At 58.4% G+C, this 20,235-nt stretch overlaps 1 protein-coding gene across 2 annotated transcripts in view; it reads right to left on the bottom strand.

Moving 5' to 3' along the window:
- The window catches only part of MARK4 (microtubule affinity regulating kinase 4), a 60,180-nt gene that overhangs the window by 3,942 nt on the left and 36,003 nt on the right, over window positions 1-20,235 (bottom strand). The window contains exons 8-16 of one of the 2 annotated variants that reach the window (XM_084612702.1): window positions 19,899-20,135; window positions 19,095-19,214; window positions 17,637-17,736; window positions 17,066-17,175; window positions 7,086-7,242; window positions 5,622-5,836; window positions 4,926-5,029; window positions 2,610-2,870; window positions 1,602-1,681 (exon numbers count right to left, since the gene is read on the bottom strand). In XM_084612702.1, coding sequence (XP_084468828.1) covers window positions 1,602-1,681; window positions 2,610-2,870; window positions 4,926-5,029; window positions 5,622-5,836; window positions 7,086-7,242; window positions 17,066-17,175; window positions 17,637-17,736; window positions 19,095-19,214; window positions 19,899-20,135 — 1,384 coding nt within the window. The remainder of the gene's footprint in view (window positions 1-1,601; window positions 1,682-2,609; window positions 2,871-4,925; window positions 5,030-5,621; window positions 5,837-7,085; window positions 7,243-17,065; window positions 17,176-17,636; window positions 17,737-19,094; window positions 19,215-19,898; window positions 20,136-20,235) is intronic. The other variant, XM_084612701.1, reaches the window with a different exon arrangement.

Below are 20,235 nucleotides of genomic sequence, written 5' to 3'. Positions count from 1 at the left end.
GTGGGCAGAGGGGGAATGACGGAGGGCGTCCAAGGCTGCTCCGGATGGGGCGCGCTGCCCCCGGGTCCCTCAGCCCTCCAGACGAATCCGCATGCCGGTAGCTAGGCCATGGACCCGGCTGAGCTCCGCCCCGAGCAGAGCAGATCGGGCAAGATGGGAGCAACCGGGCAGGGAGGAGCAGCATCTCTGCCACTTTGGGGGGCTGGAGCCACCCCCCACAGCTGGATGCTGCATCACGAACCCCTCTGAGAGCTGCGGAAGGAAACCCCCATTCCCCCCTCTTGCTCACAGCACTAGGGCCCAGAAGGACCCAGCGTAGGCACCTCACCCCACACAGCCGGGCATGGGCACAACCAGGGGGCTCAATTCTGGGGCTGTGATACAGAAAGGCCCTGCCTTGGGGGAACCTCTCTGTCTGGGTGTATGGGTCACCCCACAGGCTGCAGGAGCAGGTGGGGACGAGGGGCTTTTGGAGAGGACCTCAAGTATGCTCAGACCCCCCAACAATGTGAGCCCTAAATGTCTGTATGGTGGCATGGGTAGGGACCTGTGACGAAGTGGGACTATTCTTAATGTTTCCTCTGAATATTGTGGGGGTGCCTCAGTTTCCCCTAGGCAGTTCTTAAGTATCTAGGTGGTGGGGTAAGGGTGTATGATCATTGCAGAGCCCTAGAGGGCAGGTGTGTGCAGGGGTCTGGACAGAGAGAATGGCTGACACCCTGTTTCCTGGCAACTGATGGCCTGGGCCCTTCCCCCCTGCAAGGTGAGAACTAAAGGGTTGGAGAACAAAGGAATCAGGTGCCCTCCTGGCCCGGGAAAGGAACAAAGCCCAGGGGAGGAGAGGCTGGAGGGAGTTTCAGTTTGGGGCTGGCTGGGGACATGGAGTGAAGTGCAGACGTGGTTGTCTGGCTCACTGGCCACAAAATGGACCCAGCTGAGGGGTCGGTTCTCTGTACCTACAAGCTCTGTGTTAGACCATGTTCCTGTCGTCTAATAAACCTTCTGTTTTACTGGCTGGCTGAGAGTCACGTCTGACTGCGGAGTTGGGGGGCAGGACCCTCTGGCTTCCCCAGGACCCCGCCAGGGACGACTCGCTGGGGGAAGCACACGGAGGGGCAGAGGATGCTGAATGCTCCGAGGTTAGACCCAGGAAGGTGGAAGCTGTGTGAGCTGTGTGTCCTGCAGACAGGCTGCTCACAGAGAGGAGACTTCCCCAGAGTCCTGACTGGCTTCATGGGGAGCAGTTCCAGAGCATCGCCCGGGGACTCCGTGACAGGACCACACTGCCCTTGGGCACAGGAGCCACAGCCCAGCCACTCAGCCCCTGGGCACAGGACGCGTGCCCTGTGGATTGCGGTGCACCTACAGCTCCCTGCTGTCCAGCCACATCCCACCCCCCTCCCCGAATAGAGCTCCCGGACGAATAGAGCTCCCGGGCGAATAGAGCTCCCGGGCACTGGGAGATCACCCGGCTTCCAGGCTGGGGAAGTGCAACACAGGACCTGGAGTGAGAAAGAAAAGGTAGGAAGGGAGAGCAGGCGAGGGGGAGACAGAGCGAGGGGGAGACAGAGCGAGGGGGGAGCGGAAGCTGCGGCACTTACTGATTTTGGCTCCTTGAGGCACAGAGGCGCCAGAGACGCACCTGTTAGAGTTCTGCCGCTTAGACGGGTCAAGAGTGACCCTGAAACAGAGAAGGCCGGAGTGAAGGGGGAGCAGAGAGCTTGAGACCAGAGGCAGGAGGTGCCCAGGCACACGGCTCATGCAGGGAAACTTGGCGCCCAGACCCTGGGGCCCAACCTGGGGGTCCGCACAGCACCCCCTGCCAGGAGAGGCTGGGACTAGAGTAGCTGGGAGCCCCCCACAGCCACCACCCCCACCCCACCCCCTGCTGAGAGAGGCTGGGACTAGAGTAGCTGGGAGCCCCCCACAGCCACCCAACAGCCCCCCCGCTGAGAGAGGCTGGAATTAGAGTAGCTGGGAGCCCCCCACAGCCACCACCCCCACCCCACCCCCCACAGCGCCCCCTGCTGGGAGAGGCTGGGACTGGATTTGCTGGGAGCCCCCCACAGCCACCACCCCCACCCCGCCCCCTGCTGAGAGAGGCTGGGACTAGAGTAGCTGGGAGCCCCCCACAGCCACCCCCCCACCCCGCCCCCCAACAGCGCCCCCTGCTGAGAGAGGCTGGGAGCTCCCCCACAGCACCCCCTGCTGAGAGAGGCTGGAATTAGAGTAGCTGGGAGCTCCCCCACAGCCACCACCCCCACCCCACCCCCCACAGCGCCCCCTGCTGGGAGAGGCTGGGACTGGATTTGCTGGGAGCCCCCCACAGCCACCACCCCCACCCCGCCCCCTGCTGAGAGAGGCTGGGACTAGAGTAGCTGGGAGCCCCCCACAGCCACCCCCCACCCCGCCCCCCAACAGCGCCCCCTGCTGAGAGAGGCTGGGAACTCCCCCACAGCACCCCCTGCTGAGAGAGGCTGGAATTAGAGTAGCTGGGAGCCCCCCACAGCGCCCCCTGCTGGGAGAGACATGGGCTGGAGGAGTTGGGAGTGTCCCCCCCACAGCCAGCACCCCTGCCCCACACCGAGTGCTGGGCTTGGGGCACTCACCTCCGCGTCAGCTTGGAGGTGAGTTTGCTGAAGAGGTTGGAGGTGGCGCGGCTGCGGCTCTGGGGCAGCGGCGTGGCCTCATGGGACAGCGTGGGGGAGGTGGGCGGCCCGTTCTGCACGGCCCCACGCCGGTCCCGCACCTGGCCCCCGTGGAAGGTGCTGCGGATGGTGGTGCCACGCGAGAGGCGGGTGCGGTCCGAGGACGACGTGGCGATGCTGTGGCTGGAGGGCGACGCGGGGGGCACCCGGTTGGCGATGGAGCTGGGGGGAGGGGAGAGAGCCCCACTGTGAGCCTCTTATGTACACCCCTTATGTATTCTCTGCCCCATAACCCCCATGCACCCTTTGCTCCCCACCCCCTATGCACCCCCTGCCCCATAACCCCCATGCACCCTTTGCTCCCCACCCCCTATGCACCCCCTGCCCCATAACCCCCATGCACCCTCTTCTCCCCACCCCCTATGCACCCCATGCCCCATAATCCCCACACACCCTCTCCTCCCCACCCCTAATGTATTCCCTGCACCATAACCCCCACGCACCCCTCTCCTCCCATGCACTTAGTACTCTATCAATGCCCACGCACCCCTCTCCTCCACACTGCTTATGTACTCCCTTCCCCATAATTCCCACAGGGTAGGTGGGGGAAGGAGGCCCTGGGAGGTTATCCCAGGATCCATCACGGTGCTGCCCGTGGGGCACTGCTCGGGGGTTGGTGGAGGAAGGGGGCCCTTTGAGGTTATCCTGGGACCCATCATGGTGCTGCCCACGGGGCACTGGGGGGTCAGCAGGGGAAGGGGGCCCTGCGAGGTTAACCCTGGATCTGTCATGGCACTGCCTACGGGGCACTGGGGGGTCAGTGGGGGAAGGGGCCCTGAGAGGTTATCCCGAGATCTGTCATGGTGCTGCCTGCAGGGAACTGAGTGGGTTGGCAGGGGAAGGGGGCCCTAAAATGTAATCCTGGGATCCATCATGGCACTGCCCGCAGGGATGGGGGGCGGGGGGGCGTCGGTGAGGTCAGGGAGCCCTGCGAGGTTATCCTCCGATCCATCATGGCACTGCCCGTGGGGTACTGGGGGGTTGGTGGGGGAAGGGGCCCTGCGAGGTTATCCTAGGATCTGTCATGGTACTAACCGTGACGCACTGGAACAGGGCAAGTGGAAAGTGGGACGGGAACCAGGGCGGCCAGGGTCCACGGGAAGGAAGGGGTGGGGGTGTGACGAAGTGGGCCTGTTCTTAATGTTTCCTCCGAATATTGTGGGGGTGCCTCAGTTTCCCCTATGCAGTTCTTAAGTATCTAGGTGGTGGGGTAAGGGTGTATGATCATTGCAGAGCCCTAGAGGGCAGGTGTGTGCAGGGGTCTGGACACAGAGAATGGCCGACACCCTGTTTCCTGGCAACTGATGGCCTGGGCCCTTCCCCCCTGCAAGGTGAGAGCTGAAGGGTTGGAGAACAAAGGAATCAGGTGCCCTCCTGGGCTGGAAAGGGACAAAGCCCAGAGGAGGCGGGGCTGGAGGTTTGGGGCTGGCTGGGGACATGGAGTGAAGTGCAGACGGGGTTGTCTGGCTCACTGGCCACAAAATGGACCCAGCTGAGGGGTCCCGTTCTCTGCACCTGCAAGCTCTGTGTTAGACCATGTTCCTGTCGTCTAATAAACCTTCTGTTTTACTGGCTGGCTGAGAGTCACGTCTGACTGCGGAGTTGGGGGGCAGGACCCTCTGGCTTCCCCAGGAGCCTGCCTGGGCGGACTCGCTGTGGGAAGTGCACGGAGGGGCAGAGGAGGCTGAATGCTCCGAGGTCAGACCCAGGAAGGTGGAAGCTGTGTGAGCTGTGTGTCCTGCAGACAGGCTGCTCACAGAAAGGAGACTGCCCCAGAGTCCTGCCTGGCTTCATGGGGAGCAGTTCCAGAGCATCGCCCAGGGACTCCGTGACAGGGGGTTGGGGGCGGCTGCACCTCAGTCATGGCTGATGCTTGTGGGGGAGGGGCAGGGCCAGCTTCCTCCCCCACCAAGGCTTTCCTCTCCCCCACCAGCACTGCCCATCCCTTCTGTCCCCTACCCGCCCCCCAGCCTTACCTAGACTCAGGGCAGCTGCCTCTACCCCTCACACCCCGGGGCGGGGGGCAAGAGCTCCACCCCACTGCCTGAAAGCCTGCCCCAGCGCAGTAGCCCTTCCTGGAGGGAGGGGAGAGCGACCACCTGTGGCAGCCCCATCTCAGAACCTGGTATCCCCCCACTGCCCCCTGGGCCCATCCAGCCTCCTCCCGGATCAGACCCCTGGGCCCCTCCAGCCCAGCCCCCGTCTCAGCCCAGCTACCTGTTCTCCTTGCCGTTGTGCAGCAGCGAGTGGCGGTCGGCGCCGGGCCGCTCCGTGCACACGTACGTGTTCCTCCGCGTCATCACGCTCGACGGGATGTTGTTCTGCGAGGGACCGAGCGGGGCTGAGCCCAAGATCTGTGGGGCCCACCCGTTACCCGCCACCCGAAGGGGCAGGGACATGGGAGCACCAGCTGCCTAGGAGACAGGCCCGTCCTCTGGGCCACATGCCACTTCCCTGGCACCCCTCCTACCGCCCATGCCCTGTGGCACACACCACCCGCCAAGGTACCCTGCCCTTCCCCCGGGGCCACATGCTGCTCCCCAAAACACTGTGTTGGTCCCCTACGGGCACACGCTGCTGCCCAAAGCACCCTGGCCATCCCCCAGGGGCACACGCCACTTTCCCCGGCTCCACTGCTCATCCCTCCCGGGGGCACACACCGCTGGCCCCCGCCCCACTGCCTGTCCCCCCTGGGGGCACACAACACTCCTCCGTCCCTCCCAGGGGCCCATGCTGCTCCCCCTGGCACCTTGCCCCGCTCCCCATCCCCTGGGGCACACACCACCCTGTCACCCAGCCCAGCTGGCCATACCCTTCCTGCCAGATCCCTCTGCCTGTCCCCTTCTCCACCCCACTTCCCCACCCCTGCTGTCCGTCCTGGAGCCCACCCCCTGCCCCAGCACACGCCCTCACCGTGTTGATGGTGCTGTCCTTGCGCCGGTCAGGGATCTCGGATTTGTTGGGGTTGTTGGCGCTGCTCACCATGGGGCTGGAGGGGGGGATCCCGCGCCCGCTGCTCACCACACTGCAGCTGGCCTTACGCGAGGGCATCCGCTCCTCCTTCAGCTCTGCCTCCCCGGTGCTTGTGGGGCTCCTCTTGGGGTGCATGGGGACCGGCGAGGGGCCACCTGCAGGCAGGGGATAGCTCTGATATCCTGTCTGGGAGCACGGCAGCCTTGGCTGCCACCCAGCCTGGGTAGAGGGGGCAGCAGGCGGGGGTGGCTGGCGCTGGGGACTCCACCTTGTTGTCCCATAGGGTTTTACTCAGTCACAGTCTCCTTGAACTCCCCACAGCCCCCCACTGCCCGGACCCCTCCCCCTGAACTCTCCACAGCCCCCCACTACCCTGACCCCTCCCCCCAAACTCCCATCTCCCCACGGACCCTCACTGCCCTGACCCCTCCCTCGAACTCCCCACTGCCCCCCACAGCCTTGACCCCTCCCCCAAACTCACTGCCCACTCCCCTCCTGAACTCCCCAAAGCTCCCACTGCCCTGACCCCTCCCCCTGAACTCCCCACGGCCCCCCACTACCCTGACCCCTCCCCCCAAACTCCCTTCTCCCCATGGACCCTCACTGACCGGACCCCTCCCCCTGAACTCTCCACAGCCCCCCACTACCCTGGCCCCTTCCCTGAACTCCCATCTCCCCATGGCCCCTCACTGCCCTGACCCCTCCCCTGAACTCTACACAGCCCCCCACAGCCCTGATCCCTCCCCCAAACTCACTGCCCACTCCCCTCCCGAACTCCCCACAGCCCCCACTACCCTGACCCCTCCCCCCAAACTCCCATCTCCCCACGGACCCTCACTGCCCTGACCCCTCCCTCAAACTCCCATCTCCCCACGGACCCTCACTGCCCTGACCCCTCCCTCGAACTCCCCACTGCCCCCCACAGCCCTGACCCCTTCCCCAAACTCACTGCCCACTCCCCTCCCGAACTCCCCACAGCCCCCACTGCCCTGACCCCTCCCCCTGAACTCTCCACGGCCCCCCACTACCTTGACCCCTCCCCCCAAACTCCCCACGGCCCCCCACTACCCTGACCTCTCCCCCCAAACTCCCATCTCCCCACGGACCCTCACTGCCCTGACCCCTCCCTCAAACTCCCCACTGCCCCCCACAGCCCTGACCCCTTCCCCAAACTCACTGCCCACTCCCCTCCCGAACTCCCCACAGCCCTGAGCTCTCCCCTGAACTCCGCACAACCCTCCGTACCCGTGCCCCAGAACCCCTGGGCAGCCCCTGGCGCCCAGCTGCCCTTTCACCCCGGTGCCCCACGGGGTTCTGCACAGCCGGTGGCCCTCAGGGTGCAGGGGCCTCAGAGCCAGGGGCCCGCTGCTGTGGGCGGGAGCCGCGGGGCAGCCTGGCACTCACAGAAGTCACTGTGCCGCCGTTGCCGGTGGTAGGTGGAGGAGCTGCGCTGGCTCTTGCCATGGGAGGACGACTTGCTGGTGCCATTGGACACCTCGCTGGGCGCCCGCACCCGGGCCAGGGAGAGGCTGCTGCCTGTGTGCGACTCGCTCCCCTCCACCTGCCGGGAGAGGACACCTGTTACCTAGCCGCTGGCTGGAGTCCAGGTGGGTGACGCTGGCCAGAGGTGGAAGGTGATCCCAGGGTGCCCCCTAGAGCCAGCTCCTTGGCGCCCGTGGCCAACCCGCCGTACGGTGCTGCCAAGCCATCATGCCCCCAACACGGCCAGCGATCCACGTCTGCCTGGGGAGCTCCTGCCTAACAGGAGCGGGAGCTGCTCCCCCCTCATCCTTGCACCAGGGTTGGGCCTGGCCCAGTTTGGAGAAGGGAGGCTGAGCCACAGCCCTCTCCAGGAGAGAAACCTGGGGGCTGTGTCCTTTTGCTGCCAGGTCAGTCATCCCTGGCCTCCTGGGCCCACTCCTGGGCGCTGCTCCCCAAGCCCAGATCCCGCCACGGACTCCCCCGAGTTGCCCTTGGTAACGAAGTGGAAGTTTTCTGTAATGGTTAGATGAAGCTGAGGCATGCCTCAGTTTCCCTCTGTATGTTGCACGGCTGCCCAGTGGCTGCAAAAGGATTAACAGTGTGCATGTGTGGAGGGGATAGCTGTCTGTCTGGGGGAACAAATTAAGCCTTTGAAGAACAGGCTCAACAGTGGGTCCAGCAACACAAAGACCCTGCCGAAGAATGAACCATCCACAAGTAGCAGCAGGAAACCTGGCTGGCAGGCCTGGGGAACAAGGGCTCAGGGACTGGGATACAGGCTGCCTTCTGGAGGAGCTCAGAAGCCCAGACCTGGGGAGCTAAGGGAGATGAGGGAGGGAGCCATCCCTGCTTGGCTGGTTCCTCAGGCTTGGCCAGGCTGGTCTCTGGCTTAGCCTCGGCCTCTCTGCGCAGACCCAGGCTGCTCAGAGGCAGGAGCCAGGGGCTAACACATGGCTGCCTTGCTCTGCAGAGACTGCCAGTGTCACTGTGACACTCCTGGGAGCATCGTGCAGCCGTGGAAGAGAACGGTGCAGGGTTCCGCAGGGCACAGACTGGGCTGGACTTGCTGCAGGGAGACAGCGTCGCTGGTGCCCAAGGCCCAGTCTTGCTGTCCTGCCTGGCCCTGTGCAACTGGGGAGGTTCTTGGGGCCCGGCCCACTAAAGGGGTCACTCCCAGGAGACTGATCACAGACTGGGGAACAGACCAGCCCCTGTGACTCCGTGACTCTGGCCCCTGCAGCCAAGATCTGGCTGCAGGGCATGGAGCTGGCAGCTGCCCTATGTGGTTGCTGCCCTTCCCAGTTCAGAATCGCTGGTACATTTCACCCTGCCTCAAAATCCCATCACAGAGGCTCAAACTATACGTATACCTCCCCCACCCCCAATTGGGAAGCGGAGCAAAACATGCCCATGGTTAACCAGCGGAATAACGAAGATGGTTAGAGACAAAAAGACATCTTTAAAAACTGGAAGTCACAATCCTACTGAGGGAAACAGAAAGGAGCCTAAACTCTGGCAAGGCAAGTGTAAAAGTGTAACTAGGAAGGCGAAAAAACGAATTTGAAGGGCATCTAGCAAAAAACACAAGCAGCAAAAAAAATGTAAACCACATCAGATGCTGGAAACCTAGCTAACAGTCCGTGGGGTCGCTGGACAATGCCGGTTCTAAAGGAGTACCTCTGGGAAGACAAGGCCGTTGTGCAGAAGCTAAATGAATTCTTTGCATCAGTCTTCACTGCAGAGGATGTGAGGGAGTTTCCCACACCTGAGTGCCATTCTTTTTAGGTGACAAATCTGAGGAACTGTCCCAGATTGAGGTGTCAATAGAGGAGGTTTGGGAACAAATTGAGAAATTAAATAGTAATAAGCCACCAGGCCCAGACAGCATCACCCAAGAGTTCTGAAGGAACTCATATATGAAATCGCAGAACTGCCAAGAGGTTACTTACCTGTAACTGGAGGTTCTTCGAGAGGTGTGGTCCCTATCTGAATTCCACTGAAGGTTATACGCATGCGCCATGTGTCTGGGCCAGAGATTTTGGAAGCAGTAGTGTCCGTTGGTCCGCACATGTGCCCTTGCTCCGCCTCATGGTTTCATATGAGGCAATAAAAGGGCGGGGTGGACTGACTGCGCCCTCAGTTCCTTCTCCACTGCAAATGGCACAGACCCGCAGCAGAGGGGAAGGAGGGTGGGACTGGAATTCAGATAGGGACCACACCTCTCGAAGAACCTCCAGTTACAGGTAAGTAACCTCCTCCTCCTTCAAGTGACTGTCTCTATTGTGTTCCCTTGAGGGTGATTAACAAGCAGCACCCAGTCAGGAGGAGGGTACGAGGAAGAGGACAGAACTGTGGAATGGAGAACAGCTGTGCCGAACGAGGCATCCGTTGCAGGGTCGCACACCAAGGTGTAATGAGAAGAGAAGGTTCGTACCGAGCTCCATGGGGCCGCCCCACATGTCTGTAAGCGGCATGTCGTGAAACGTGGCTGTAGCCGATGCTTGTGCTCTTGTGGAATGGGCTCGTACCCCAAGGGGCAGAGACAGTCCTGACAGCCGATAGCAGAGGGTAATGTGCGCCGAAACCCACTTAGAGATCCTCTGTGTGGAGATCGCCTGCCCCTTAATCCTGTCAGCTATCGCCATAAACAGCCTAGGAGTCTTGCTGAATGGTCAAGAGAGTGAAGGTGCCGCTCCTCTGCTGAGGCGTGAGGCTTTGGAAAGATGGCAGGTAAGCGTACGGGCTGGTTGACATGAAAACAGGATACAACCTTTGGCAGAAACTTGGGTGCAGACACAGAGAAACCTTGTCCTTAAGGAATGTGGGATCCGCTGTCATGGCCCCCAGTTTGCCTACCGTGAGATGGGTAGTAATAACTACCAGGAAGGCAGCCTTCATGGAAAGGAGAGACAGAGAGCTGGAGGCCAGAGGTTCAAAGGGTGGTTTTATCAATGGCGTGAGGACAAGGTTGAGGTCCCATTGGAGAGCGATGAGTTGAATGGGCAGATAAGTCCATAGGAGGCCCTTTCAAGGCCTGCTAGTCAAGGGGCGTGCAAAGACTGAGTGCCCCTCCACAGGGGATAGAAGGCACAGATAGCCGCTATATGCACCTTGATGGAGTTGAGTGCGAGTTCTGACGCCTTCAGGGAGAGAAGGCAGTCCAGAAGAAGGGGAATGTCCATGTCCTCAGGATGCTTCCTCTTGGCCCGTTAGGAGCCTCGTGGCCTCTTTCCTGCTACTAGAGAGGATGTCTTGCCCTGCCGACAAATAGTGCCATTCTAGTGAAGATGCCCACCCAAAAAACAAGCTTTTATGGGGAGCGTATATGGATCAGGATGCCAGATCCTTCCTCTATGTTGTGTGAGCAGCTCTGGGAACATTGGCAGCAGAAGTGGGGGATGGACTTGTCATGGAGTTCCTGGGCAATGCTCTGGAACTGCTCCCTACGCAGCCAGGCAGGACTCTGGGGGAGCCTCCTCTCTGGGAGGAGACTGTCTGCAGGGTAAACAGCTCACACCCTCCTTGCTGGGTCTGACCTCGGAGCATTCAGCATCCTCTGCCCCTCCCACAGCGAGTCTGCCCAGGCGGGCTCCTGGGGAAGCCAGAGGGTCCTGCATCCCAACTTCGCAGTCAGACGTGACTCTCAGCCAGCCAGTAAAACAGAAGGTTTATTAGACGACAGGAACATGGTCTAAACCAGAGCTTGTAGGTACAGAGAACAGGACCCCTCAGCTGGGTCCATTTTGGGGGGCAGTGAGCCAGACAACCACATCTGCACTTCACTCCATGTCCCCAGCCAGCCCCAACTGACTCACCCTCCAGCCCCTCCTCTTCTGGGCTTTGTCCCTTTCCCGGGCCAGGAGGTCACCGGATTCCTTTGTTCTCCAACCCTTTAGCTCTCACCTTGCAGGGGGGAAGGGCCCAGGCCATCAGTGGCCAGGAAACAGGGCGTCGGCCATTCTCTCTGTCCAGACCCCTGCACACACCTGCCCTCTAGGGCTCTGCAATGATCATGCACCCTTATCCCACCATCTAGAGACTTAAGAACTGCATAAGGGAAACTGAGGCACTGCCACAATATTCAGATAAAACATTAACAGTCCCACTTCGTCACAGCACTGACGTGCAGAGAAGGATGGAAACCAGAACTGGCGAGGCCAGAACAGAGCGATCATTTGCCCCATAACCTCAGCCATGCAGAACACAATGCCATCCACAGCCTCAGAAACAACTCTGACAACATAATCAAAAAGGCTGACAAAGGAGGTGCTGTTGTCATCATGAATAGGTCGGAATATGAACAAGAGGCTGCTCGGCAGCTCTCCAACACCACTTTCTACAAGCCATTACCCTCTGATCCCACTGAGGGGTACCAAAAGAAACTACAGCATTTGCTCAAGAAATTCCCTGAAAAAGCACAAGAACAAATCCTCACAGACACACCCCTGGAACCCCGACCTGGGGTATTCTGTCTGCTACCCAAGATCCATAAACCTGGAAATCCTGGACGCCCCATCATCTCAGGCATTGGCACCCTGACAGCAGGACTGTTTGGCTATGTAGACTCCCTCCTCAGGCCCTATGCTACCAGCACTCCCAGCTACCTTCGAGACACCACTGACTTCCTGAAGAAACTACAATTCATCGGTGATCTTCCTGAAAACACCATCCTGGCCACTATGGATGTAGAAGCCCTCTACACCAACATTCCACACAAAGATGGACTACAAGCTGTCAGGAACAGTATCCCCGATAATGTCACGGCAAATCTGTTGGCTGAACTTTGTGACTTTGTCCTCACCCATAACCATTTCACATTTGGGGACAATGTATACCTTCGAATCAGCGGCACTGCTATGGGTACCCGCATGGCCCCACAGTATGCCAACATTTTTATGGCTGACTTAGAACAACGCTTCCTCAGCTCTCGTCCCCTAATGCCCCTACTCTACTTGCGCTACGTTGATGAGATCTTCATCATCTGGACCCATGGAAAAGAAGCCCTTGAGGAATTCCACCATGATTTCAACAATTTCCATTCCACCATCAACCTCAGCCTGGACCAGTCCACACAAGAGATCCACTTCCTGGACACTACGGTGCTAATAAGCGATGGTCACATAAACACCACCCTATACTGGAAACCTGCTGACCGCTATTCCTACCTACATGCCTCCAGCTTTCATCCGGACCACACCACACGATCCATTGTCTACAGCTAAGCTCTGTGATACAACCGCATTTGCTCCAACCCCTTAGACAGAGACAAACACCTACAAGATGTCGATCAAGCATTCTTACAACTACCATACCCGCCTGCTGAAGTGAAGAAACAGATTGACAGAGCCAGAAGGGTACCCAGAAGTCACTTACTGCAGGACAGGCCCAACAAAGAAAATAACAGAACGCCACTAGCTGTCACCATCAGCCCCCAACTAAAACCCCTCCAATGCATCATCAAGGATCTACAACCTATCCTGAAGGACAACCCATCACTCTCACAAGTCTTGGGAGACAGGCCAGTCCTTGCTTACAGACAGTCCCCCAAATTGAAGCAAATACTCACCAGCAACAACACACCACACAACAGAACCACTAACTCAGGAACTTATCCTTGCAACAAAGCCCGTTGCCAACTGTGTCCAAATATCTATTCAGGGGACACCATCATAGGGCCTAATAACATCAGCCACACTATCAGAGGCTCGTTCACCTGCACATCCACCAATGTGATATATGCCATCATGTGCCAGCAATGCCCCTCTGCCATGTACGTTGGTCAAACTGGACAGTCTCTACGTAAAAGAATAAATGGACACAAATCAGACGTCAAGAATTATAACATTCAAAAAGCAGTCGGAGAACACTTCAATCTCTCTGGTCACTCAATTACAGACCTAAAAGTGGCAATACTTCAACAAAAAAACTTCAAAAACAGACTCCAAAGAGAGACTGCTGAATTGGAATTAATTTGCAAACTGGATACAATTAACTTAGGCTTTAATAGAGACTGGGAGTGGATGGGTCATTACACAAAGTAAAACTATTTCCCCATTTTTATCTCACCCTCCACACACACACACACTGTTCCTCAGACGTTCTTGTCAACTGCTGGAAATGACCCTCCTTGATTATCACTACAAAAGGCTCCCCCCTCAACCCCGCTCCCCTGCTGGTAATATCTCACCTTAAGTGATCACTCTCCTTACAGTGTGTATGGTAACACCCAATGTTTCATGTTCTCTATGTATATAAATCTCCCCACTGTATTTTACACTGAATGCATCCGATGAAGTGAGCTGTAGCTCACAAAAGCTTATGCTCAAATAAATTGGTTAGTCTCTAACGCGCCACAAGTCCTCCTGTTCTTTTTGCGAATACAGACTAACACAGCTGCTACTCTGAGACCTCTCAGAATGACTGTTGCTCTCTCCTGTCCGATCTTGCAGAGAACATGTGGCAGGAGCGGTAGGGAAGAAAAGGTGCAATTGATATGGTCTGACCAGTGGATGACTAGGGCATTGCCTTGAGAGCGGGTGCCGAGCCCTGCCCCACCCCCCTCCCCAGGGAGTACTGGGTGCCTTTGCTGTTGGCATGGGAGGCAAAAAGGACTCTGGTAGTTGGAGTCTCCCCGCAAGTGGAAATGTCGGCAACCACGGTGTCGTGGAGCGCCCATGAACTGCTGGCTCAGAGAATCTGCAATCACGTTCTGATTCCCGGGGAGATAGGCTGCTGACAACAGGATCTTGTAGGTGACCCACAGAGGAACTGCTTCCTCGCAGAGCGCTGGTGACCGTGTGCACGGATGGGAGAAATGCGTGGCGCGGGGCGCCCTCTGCACAGCTCGAAACTCCAGGACGTTGATGTGCGTCCTCGATTCCTGAGGGATCTAAGTCCCCTTTGTCACGTGATCGTCATGAGTGAGGCACCGATGGCTCCCTTGCTGGGGAAAGGGCGGGTACTGCCACTGAGCCGATGGAACTTTTGGATAGTCATAGCGACGTTACGGGAGGGGCGGACCCTGTGCTCTGTCCGAGTCCTCCCATGTCGAGAAGCCAGAGCCTGTGGTACTGTCGGAACCACAGGAGCCGCAGAGAGCAGGCGGGAACATGACCCAAAGGAGGTAAGTTCAAGGTAGGAAAGCATACCCTCTTCGGTGGCAACTGCACCTGAAGACGAAGGCACTTCACCGCCTCCAATGCAGAGAGCTCTTGTGGCTCGGGTGCTGACTTCTGCCTCCCTGGTGCTCCCGGCATGCGCCCCGCAACCGGAAGCAGAGCTGGAATGGAGCACTTCCGCAGAACCCAGGGTTTTCTTGGCTTCAGTGGCACCGACTGACCTGGAAAGGGTGCATGGCATGGTGGAGCTGGCATTCTGTGTGATGTCTTGTAAGCCTTGGAACATGCTGCTTCTCCATGGCTGGAACCTGTAGGCGATGCAGTGTCCTTTTTGGGCCTGGAGGAAGACTCCCTGCCATGTTATGCACATGTGTCTCAGCCTGACAACTCGGCCCTTGCCTGGGTCCATAGCACTGGTACCAGTTGAACCGGACCTGGTCTCTGTGGTAGGAGGTGCACTCCTGGGCTTCTCAGGCTGATGTACTGTGGGGGCAGTCCCTAGCAGGGGTCTGACTGCGGTCTCATGGCGACCTCCATGAGGTGGTTCTTGAGGCAGAGAGCCCAGCCTGCCCGGGTACGGCTTGGGGAGGAGAGGCAGATATGGCACCTGAAAGCAACATGGGCTTCTCCCAAGCAGTAAAGGCAGTGCTTAGCTCGTCACTGACCAAGAATGAGTGATGGCAGGAGGTGCAGATCCTGAACCCCCATGTCTTCGGCATAACCCAGTACCCAGACCGGGTTGCTAGGGAGGGTGAGGTGGGAGAGCAGGAGACGGGTAGAATGGCATCCTGAAGTCCCTAACAATCCTAAAAACTAAATTACTGTAAAACCAACAAAAATACTAACCATGTACAGGTAGAAAACCATCTTTTCCCCCCTGCATTTTAGAAAGTGCATCACATTCGGACCATGTGGCAGTGAGAAGGAAATGAGGGCATGGTCAGCCCGCCCTGCCCTTTATCGTCTCAGACAAAACCATGAAGCGTAGCGAGTACGCATGTGTGGACCAAGGCACACTACTACTTTCAAAATCTCCAGCTCTGGATTCATGGCACGTGTGTACAACCCTCCGTGGAAGAGAATAGGGACCATCATTCGAACAACAACTGTGGTATGTAACCTATTGCTTACATCAGCCTCTGTACCAGATGACTGGAGGGTAACTAATGTGATGCCAATTTTTAAAAAAGGCTCCAGAGGTGATCCTGGCTATTACAGGCCAGTGAGCCTAACTTCAGACCCAGGCAAAACTGTTTGAAACTATAGTAAAGAACACACAAATAAACGTGATATGCTGGGGAAGAGTCAACATGGGTTTTGTAAAGGGAAATCATGCTTCCCCAATCTACTAGAATTCTTTGAGGCGGTCAACAAGCATGAAGTGATCCCGTGGATATAGTGTTCCTGGATTTTCAGAAAGCCTCCCTCACTAAATGCTCTAAAGCAAAGTAAGCAGTCCTGGGATAAGAGGGAAGGTTCTCTCATGGATCAATAACTGGTTAAAAGACAGGAAACAAAGGGTAGGAATAAATGGTCAGTTCTCACAGTGGAGAAAGGTAAATAACGGGGTCCCCCAGGGATCTGTACAGGAACCTGTGCGTTCAACATATTCATAAATGATCTGGAAAAAGGGGTGAACAGTGAGGTGGCAAAATTTGCAGATGATACAAAATTACTCAAGATAGTTAAGTCCAAAGTTGGCTGCGAAGAGTTACACAGGGACCTCATTAAACACAAGGACCTCACTAAACTGGACAACAAAATAGCAGATGAAATTCAATGTTGATAAATGCAAAGTAATGCTGTCACGTCACACATGTACATTGGAAAACATAATCCCAACTACGCATACAAAATGATGGCATTGAAATTAGCTGTTAGCACTCAAGAAAGAGATCTTGGATAGCTCTCTGACAACATCCACTCAGCGTGCAGCGGCAGCCAAAAAAGCGAACAGAATGTTAGGAACCATTAGGAAAGGGATAGATAATAAGACAGAAAATATCACTATATAAATGCCACTATATAAATCAATGGTACACCCACACCTTGACTAATGTGTGCAGCTTTGGTCACCCCATCTCAAAAAAAGATATATTAGAGTTGGAAAAGATACAGAGAAAGGCAACAATAATGATGAGGGGGGAATGGAACAGCTTCTACATTAGGAGAGATTAGAAAGACAGGGACTGCTCATCTTTGAACTATGGAGTTATATGACAGAGGTCTATAATTGTGACTGGTCTGGAGAAAGTGACTCATCGAAGCATAAAAGGGCATGTGACTAGATAAGGGGACACTGGACTCCATTTTAGTGCCTGTGTTTTTCCACACACTGGGTTGGGGGCTTGGCTTGAAACAAAGAAGCTCCTTCCACATGGAATAAACTATAAAAGGGGGAAGTCAGTTCAACCGGGAGAGCCTCACTCCCTCTCAACACAACACCTGGAAACACCTTAGGAACAAAGACTGAATGGGGGGTGCCAGGCAGGAAAGAAGGAAGCCTGCCTGTGTAGGGAAGCTGGGTGGACAGTTTGTACTATCTAACTATTTAATCCTATCCAGTTTAGAGAATTTAGATTGCGGTTTTATTTTTTATGGTAACGTACTTTGATCTGTATGCTATTACATATAATCATTTAAAAGGGAGCCCAGACTGGCGAGACAGAGGGTTCAGCGATACCTCAGTTCCAGGTTGCATCCCAGGGGAAACGCATCACAGGCTCCCCATGGGTCCTCCCCACCTCCAGATCAGGCCCCAGGCTCCCCTGGGCCTGCACTCACCTCGTTCTTCCTGCCCAGCAGGAGGTAGGTGGCCGTGACCTCGTTGTATTTTTGGCTGTTCAGGGCTTCCTTGATCTCCTCGCGGGTATATCCCATTCCCACCATCACCTCTGGAAGAGAGGGGTTGGATTCACTTCTGGCACAGACACCACCCCCACCCCTGCTGGGGCAGGTGCCATGCAGCGTCCAGCCCCCGCCAGATGGCACAAGCCCCGTGTGTCCCCTGGGCTAGATGATAGGCCCATGGGCAGCGCCCATTTGCCCAGGTACTTCTGAGCCCTGTCGGGGCTGGGATGAAGGGGCCATGTCCCGGCCCTGGGACCCTGTGCAGCTGCCCTGGCGGGGGGGGTCGGACAAGGGTCAAGGCCGTGGGGCCGTAGTCTCGCTCTGTCCCACAGCCAGTCAGCTCAGGCCACTTCAGTGAGCCCTCCCCTAACTGGTGCCAAGCAGAGCCCCTCCGTGAACCTCAGAGGGACTGCAGACAAATGCTCCCCCAATAGGCGTTCCCCCCTTGGTCATCAGGGTCCAGACAGTGGTGCTCACTCAGCACAGCAGAGCCCTGGACCCTCACCGATGCGCTTGGTGTCCCCAAAATCCTCCTCAGGCTCCTTGTAGGGCTTCAGCTCGTCGCCCTCGTAGCCGATGTTGATCCATTTGTCCTTCATGATTTGCTGAGAGAGAAGGGATGGATTAGGAGGTCTCGGGCTTCCCTGGTGTGGGGGCTGCATCTCGAGACCAAGCACCCCTCACCCTCCCTCCCATGGGGACAGGGGACACGACTGCCCCTTGCCACACATCCATCGCCGCCCCCCCCACAACTGGGACAAGGGCCGCGTCTGCCTCCCACCACGCACCCATCATACACACACGCCTCCGCACTGGGGGAAGGGCCATGTCACTACGCACTCCTCCCGCTCCACAACCGGGACAGGGGCTGCATCTGCCCCTGCCACTTACCCATCAACCCCCGCCCCCGCCACACACCCCAGGACAAGGACTGCGTCTTCCCTCCGCCACACACCCATCAACCCCATGGGAAGTCTCCCTGCCCGGCACCCATCACTCTGCCCCCGCCCCAGGACAGGGCCTGTCTCTCCCTGCCAGGCACCCATCACACCCCTACCCCCAGCGGGACAAGGGCAGAATCTCCCCCCCGGCACCCCTCAGGACGCAGCCTGCATCTCCCCGCTGGGGAACAGGCTGTGTCTTCCCACCACTGGGCAGACCCTCCATCCCCGGCAGGGCCTGCAGACCAGGAGCAGAGACAAAGGACTCAGTGCACTCCTTCCAGTGCACCTGGGCCCCATCCCTGCTGTGTGTCTAGAGATGCTGTGGGTTAGGGAGCCCGACAGCCCAAATTCTGGCCCCCAGGGAGCTCCCATGACCTGCAGGAGCCGCACCTCCCCAGGGACTCCCTGCTGGCTCTGCAGATCCCACCCGCGCAGGGGGCTGAGCTCTGTGGGGGCTGCACGGAGCCTGCCTGGGTCTCAGACACCCTGTAATTATCCCCTGAGTCAATTACACTAATTACAGTCATTGGGGAGACAGCGCCAGGCAGGGCCCTGTGCAGGCAGAAACAGCTTAATGAGAGCTCGCTCCCATGGGGATTGCTGCCACTCGGGGGGCACAGTGCAGAGCAGAGGGCAAAGATGGCGTCCCAGCTCCACGGACAGAGTTGGGGGGGCTGGGTAAATGGGGCCACAGAGCACAGGAGCAGCAGGGTGAGGAAGTGGGAATTGTTGGTAATATTATTATGATGCCCCTGTGTGCCTCGGTTTCCCTCTGGGCTTTGCACTGCTCTGCACAGGGTGTAAAGGGTTAAACAGTTACTCCAGGAGCAGAGGCGGGGCTGGGAGGCACCACACTGTCTGGGGGCTGCCAATAGGTTGTTCCGGGCAGGGTGTAACCGACCTAGATCGATGGAGGGCACAGGGAATGGGGAATGCCAAGGGACTGAGCACAGGGAATGCCGGGAGGTCCCGGTTCTCCCGGGGACACCCTGCCAGCCTTCCCTCCCCGGGGCACTCACCTCCAGGGTGCAGCGCTTGGCAGGATTGAGCACCAGGAAGCGGCGCAGGATGGTCTCGCAGTCTGTGGACATGTAGAAGGGGACGCGGTACTTGCCTCGCAGCACTCGCTCCCGCAGCTCCTGGGGGGATGAGGGAGGGTCAAGTCAGGCAGGGATCCCCCCGCCAGCCTCCCTGCCTGCCCGGGACCTGCTGAGCCATCCCCAGAGACTTGGCTAGGAACTGGCCCCAAAGGGTTCCCCCCTCCCCCTCCACATACAAAGGGGGGGTCAACTCCGATGCAAGGCAGGGACTGGGCTCTGCCTAGCAAGGCTGTAGGGTCCCCTGGGCCCCAGCTCTGTGCCCAGGCTCTGGCTATAGGGACCCAGAGCCTCCTCTGTGATGCAGGGGACAAGGCCCTGCAGAAAACACAGCCAGAGCTAGAGATTGCCTTTCCGCCGGGCTAAGCGCTGGCCCTGCCATCATGCCCCCCCAACACCCACAGCCCCATGTCCCCTCCAGGACCCCCTGTGCCCCCATCTCCCCACCCCCATGTCCGCCCCAACACCCACAGCCCCGTGTCCCTCCAGGACCCCCTGTGCCCCCATCTCCCCACCCCCATGCCTCCCCAGACATCCTGTACCCCCATCTCCCCACCCCCATGCCCCCCCAACACCCACAGCTCTGTGTCCCTCCAGGACCCCCTGTACCCCCATCTCCCCACCCCCATACCCTCCAACACCTCCATCCCCATGTCCCCCCAGGACCCCCATGCCCCTGAGTCAACACCCCCCCATCCCTGTGTGCCCCCATGCCCCCCTGCTCACCTTGAGGTTCTGCCCGTCGAAGGGCAGCGAGCCGCTGACCAGGGTGTAGAGGATGACCCCCAGGCTCCAGATGTCGACCTCGGGCCCATCGTATTTCTTGCCCTGGAAGAGCTCGGGTGCGGCGTAGGGGGGGCTCCCGCAGAACGTGTCCAGCTTGGAGCCCAGCGTGAACTCGTTGCTGAACCCGAAGTCAGCGATCTTGATGTTGGCATCGGCGTCCAGCAGCAGGTTCTCTGCCTGGGGGGGGATGGGGGGCACAGCAGGGTCCGGCCACGCCCCCACAGCTGGGGGGCTGGGGTACGTCAGGGTCAGGCCCCACTCCCACAGCCGGGGGGGG

Source organism: Lepidochelys olivacea (genome assembly GCF_965140295.1).
Source record: "Lepidochelys olivacea isolate rLepOli2 genome assembly, chromosome: 23".
NCBI classification, from domain to species: Eukaryota; Metazoa; Chordata; order Testudines; family Cheloniidae; genus Lepidochelys; species Lepidochelys olivacea.
The sequence above is the reverse complement of the archived record's forward strand: the minus strand, read 5'-3'. Positions and strand labels throughout refer to the sequence as shown.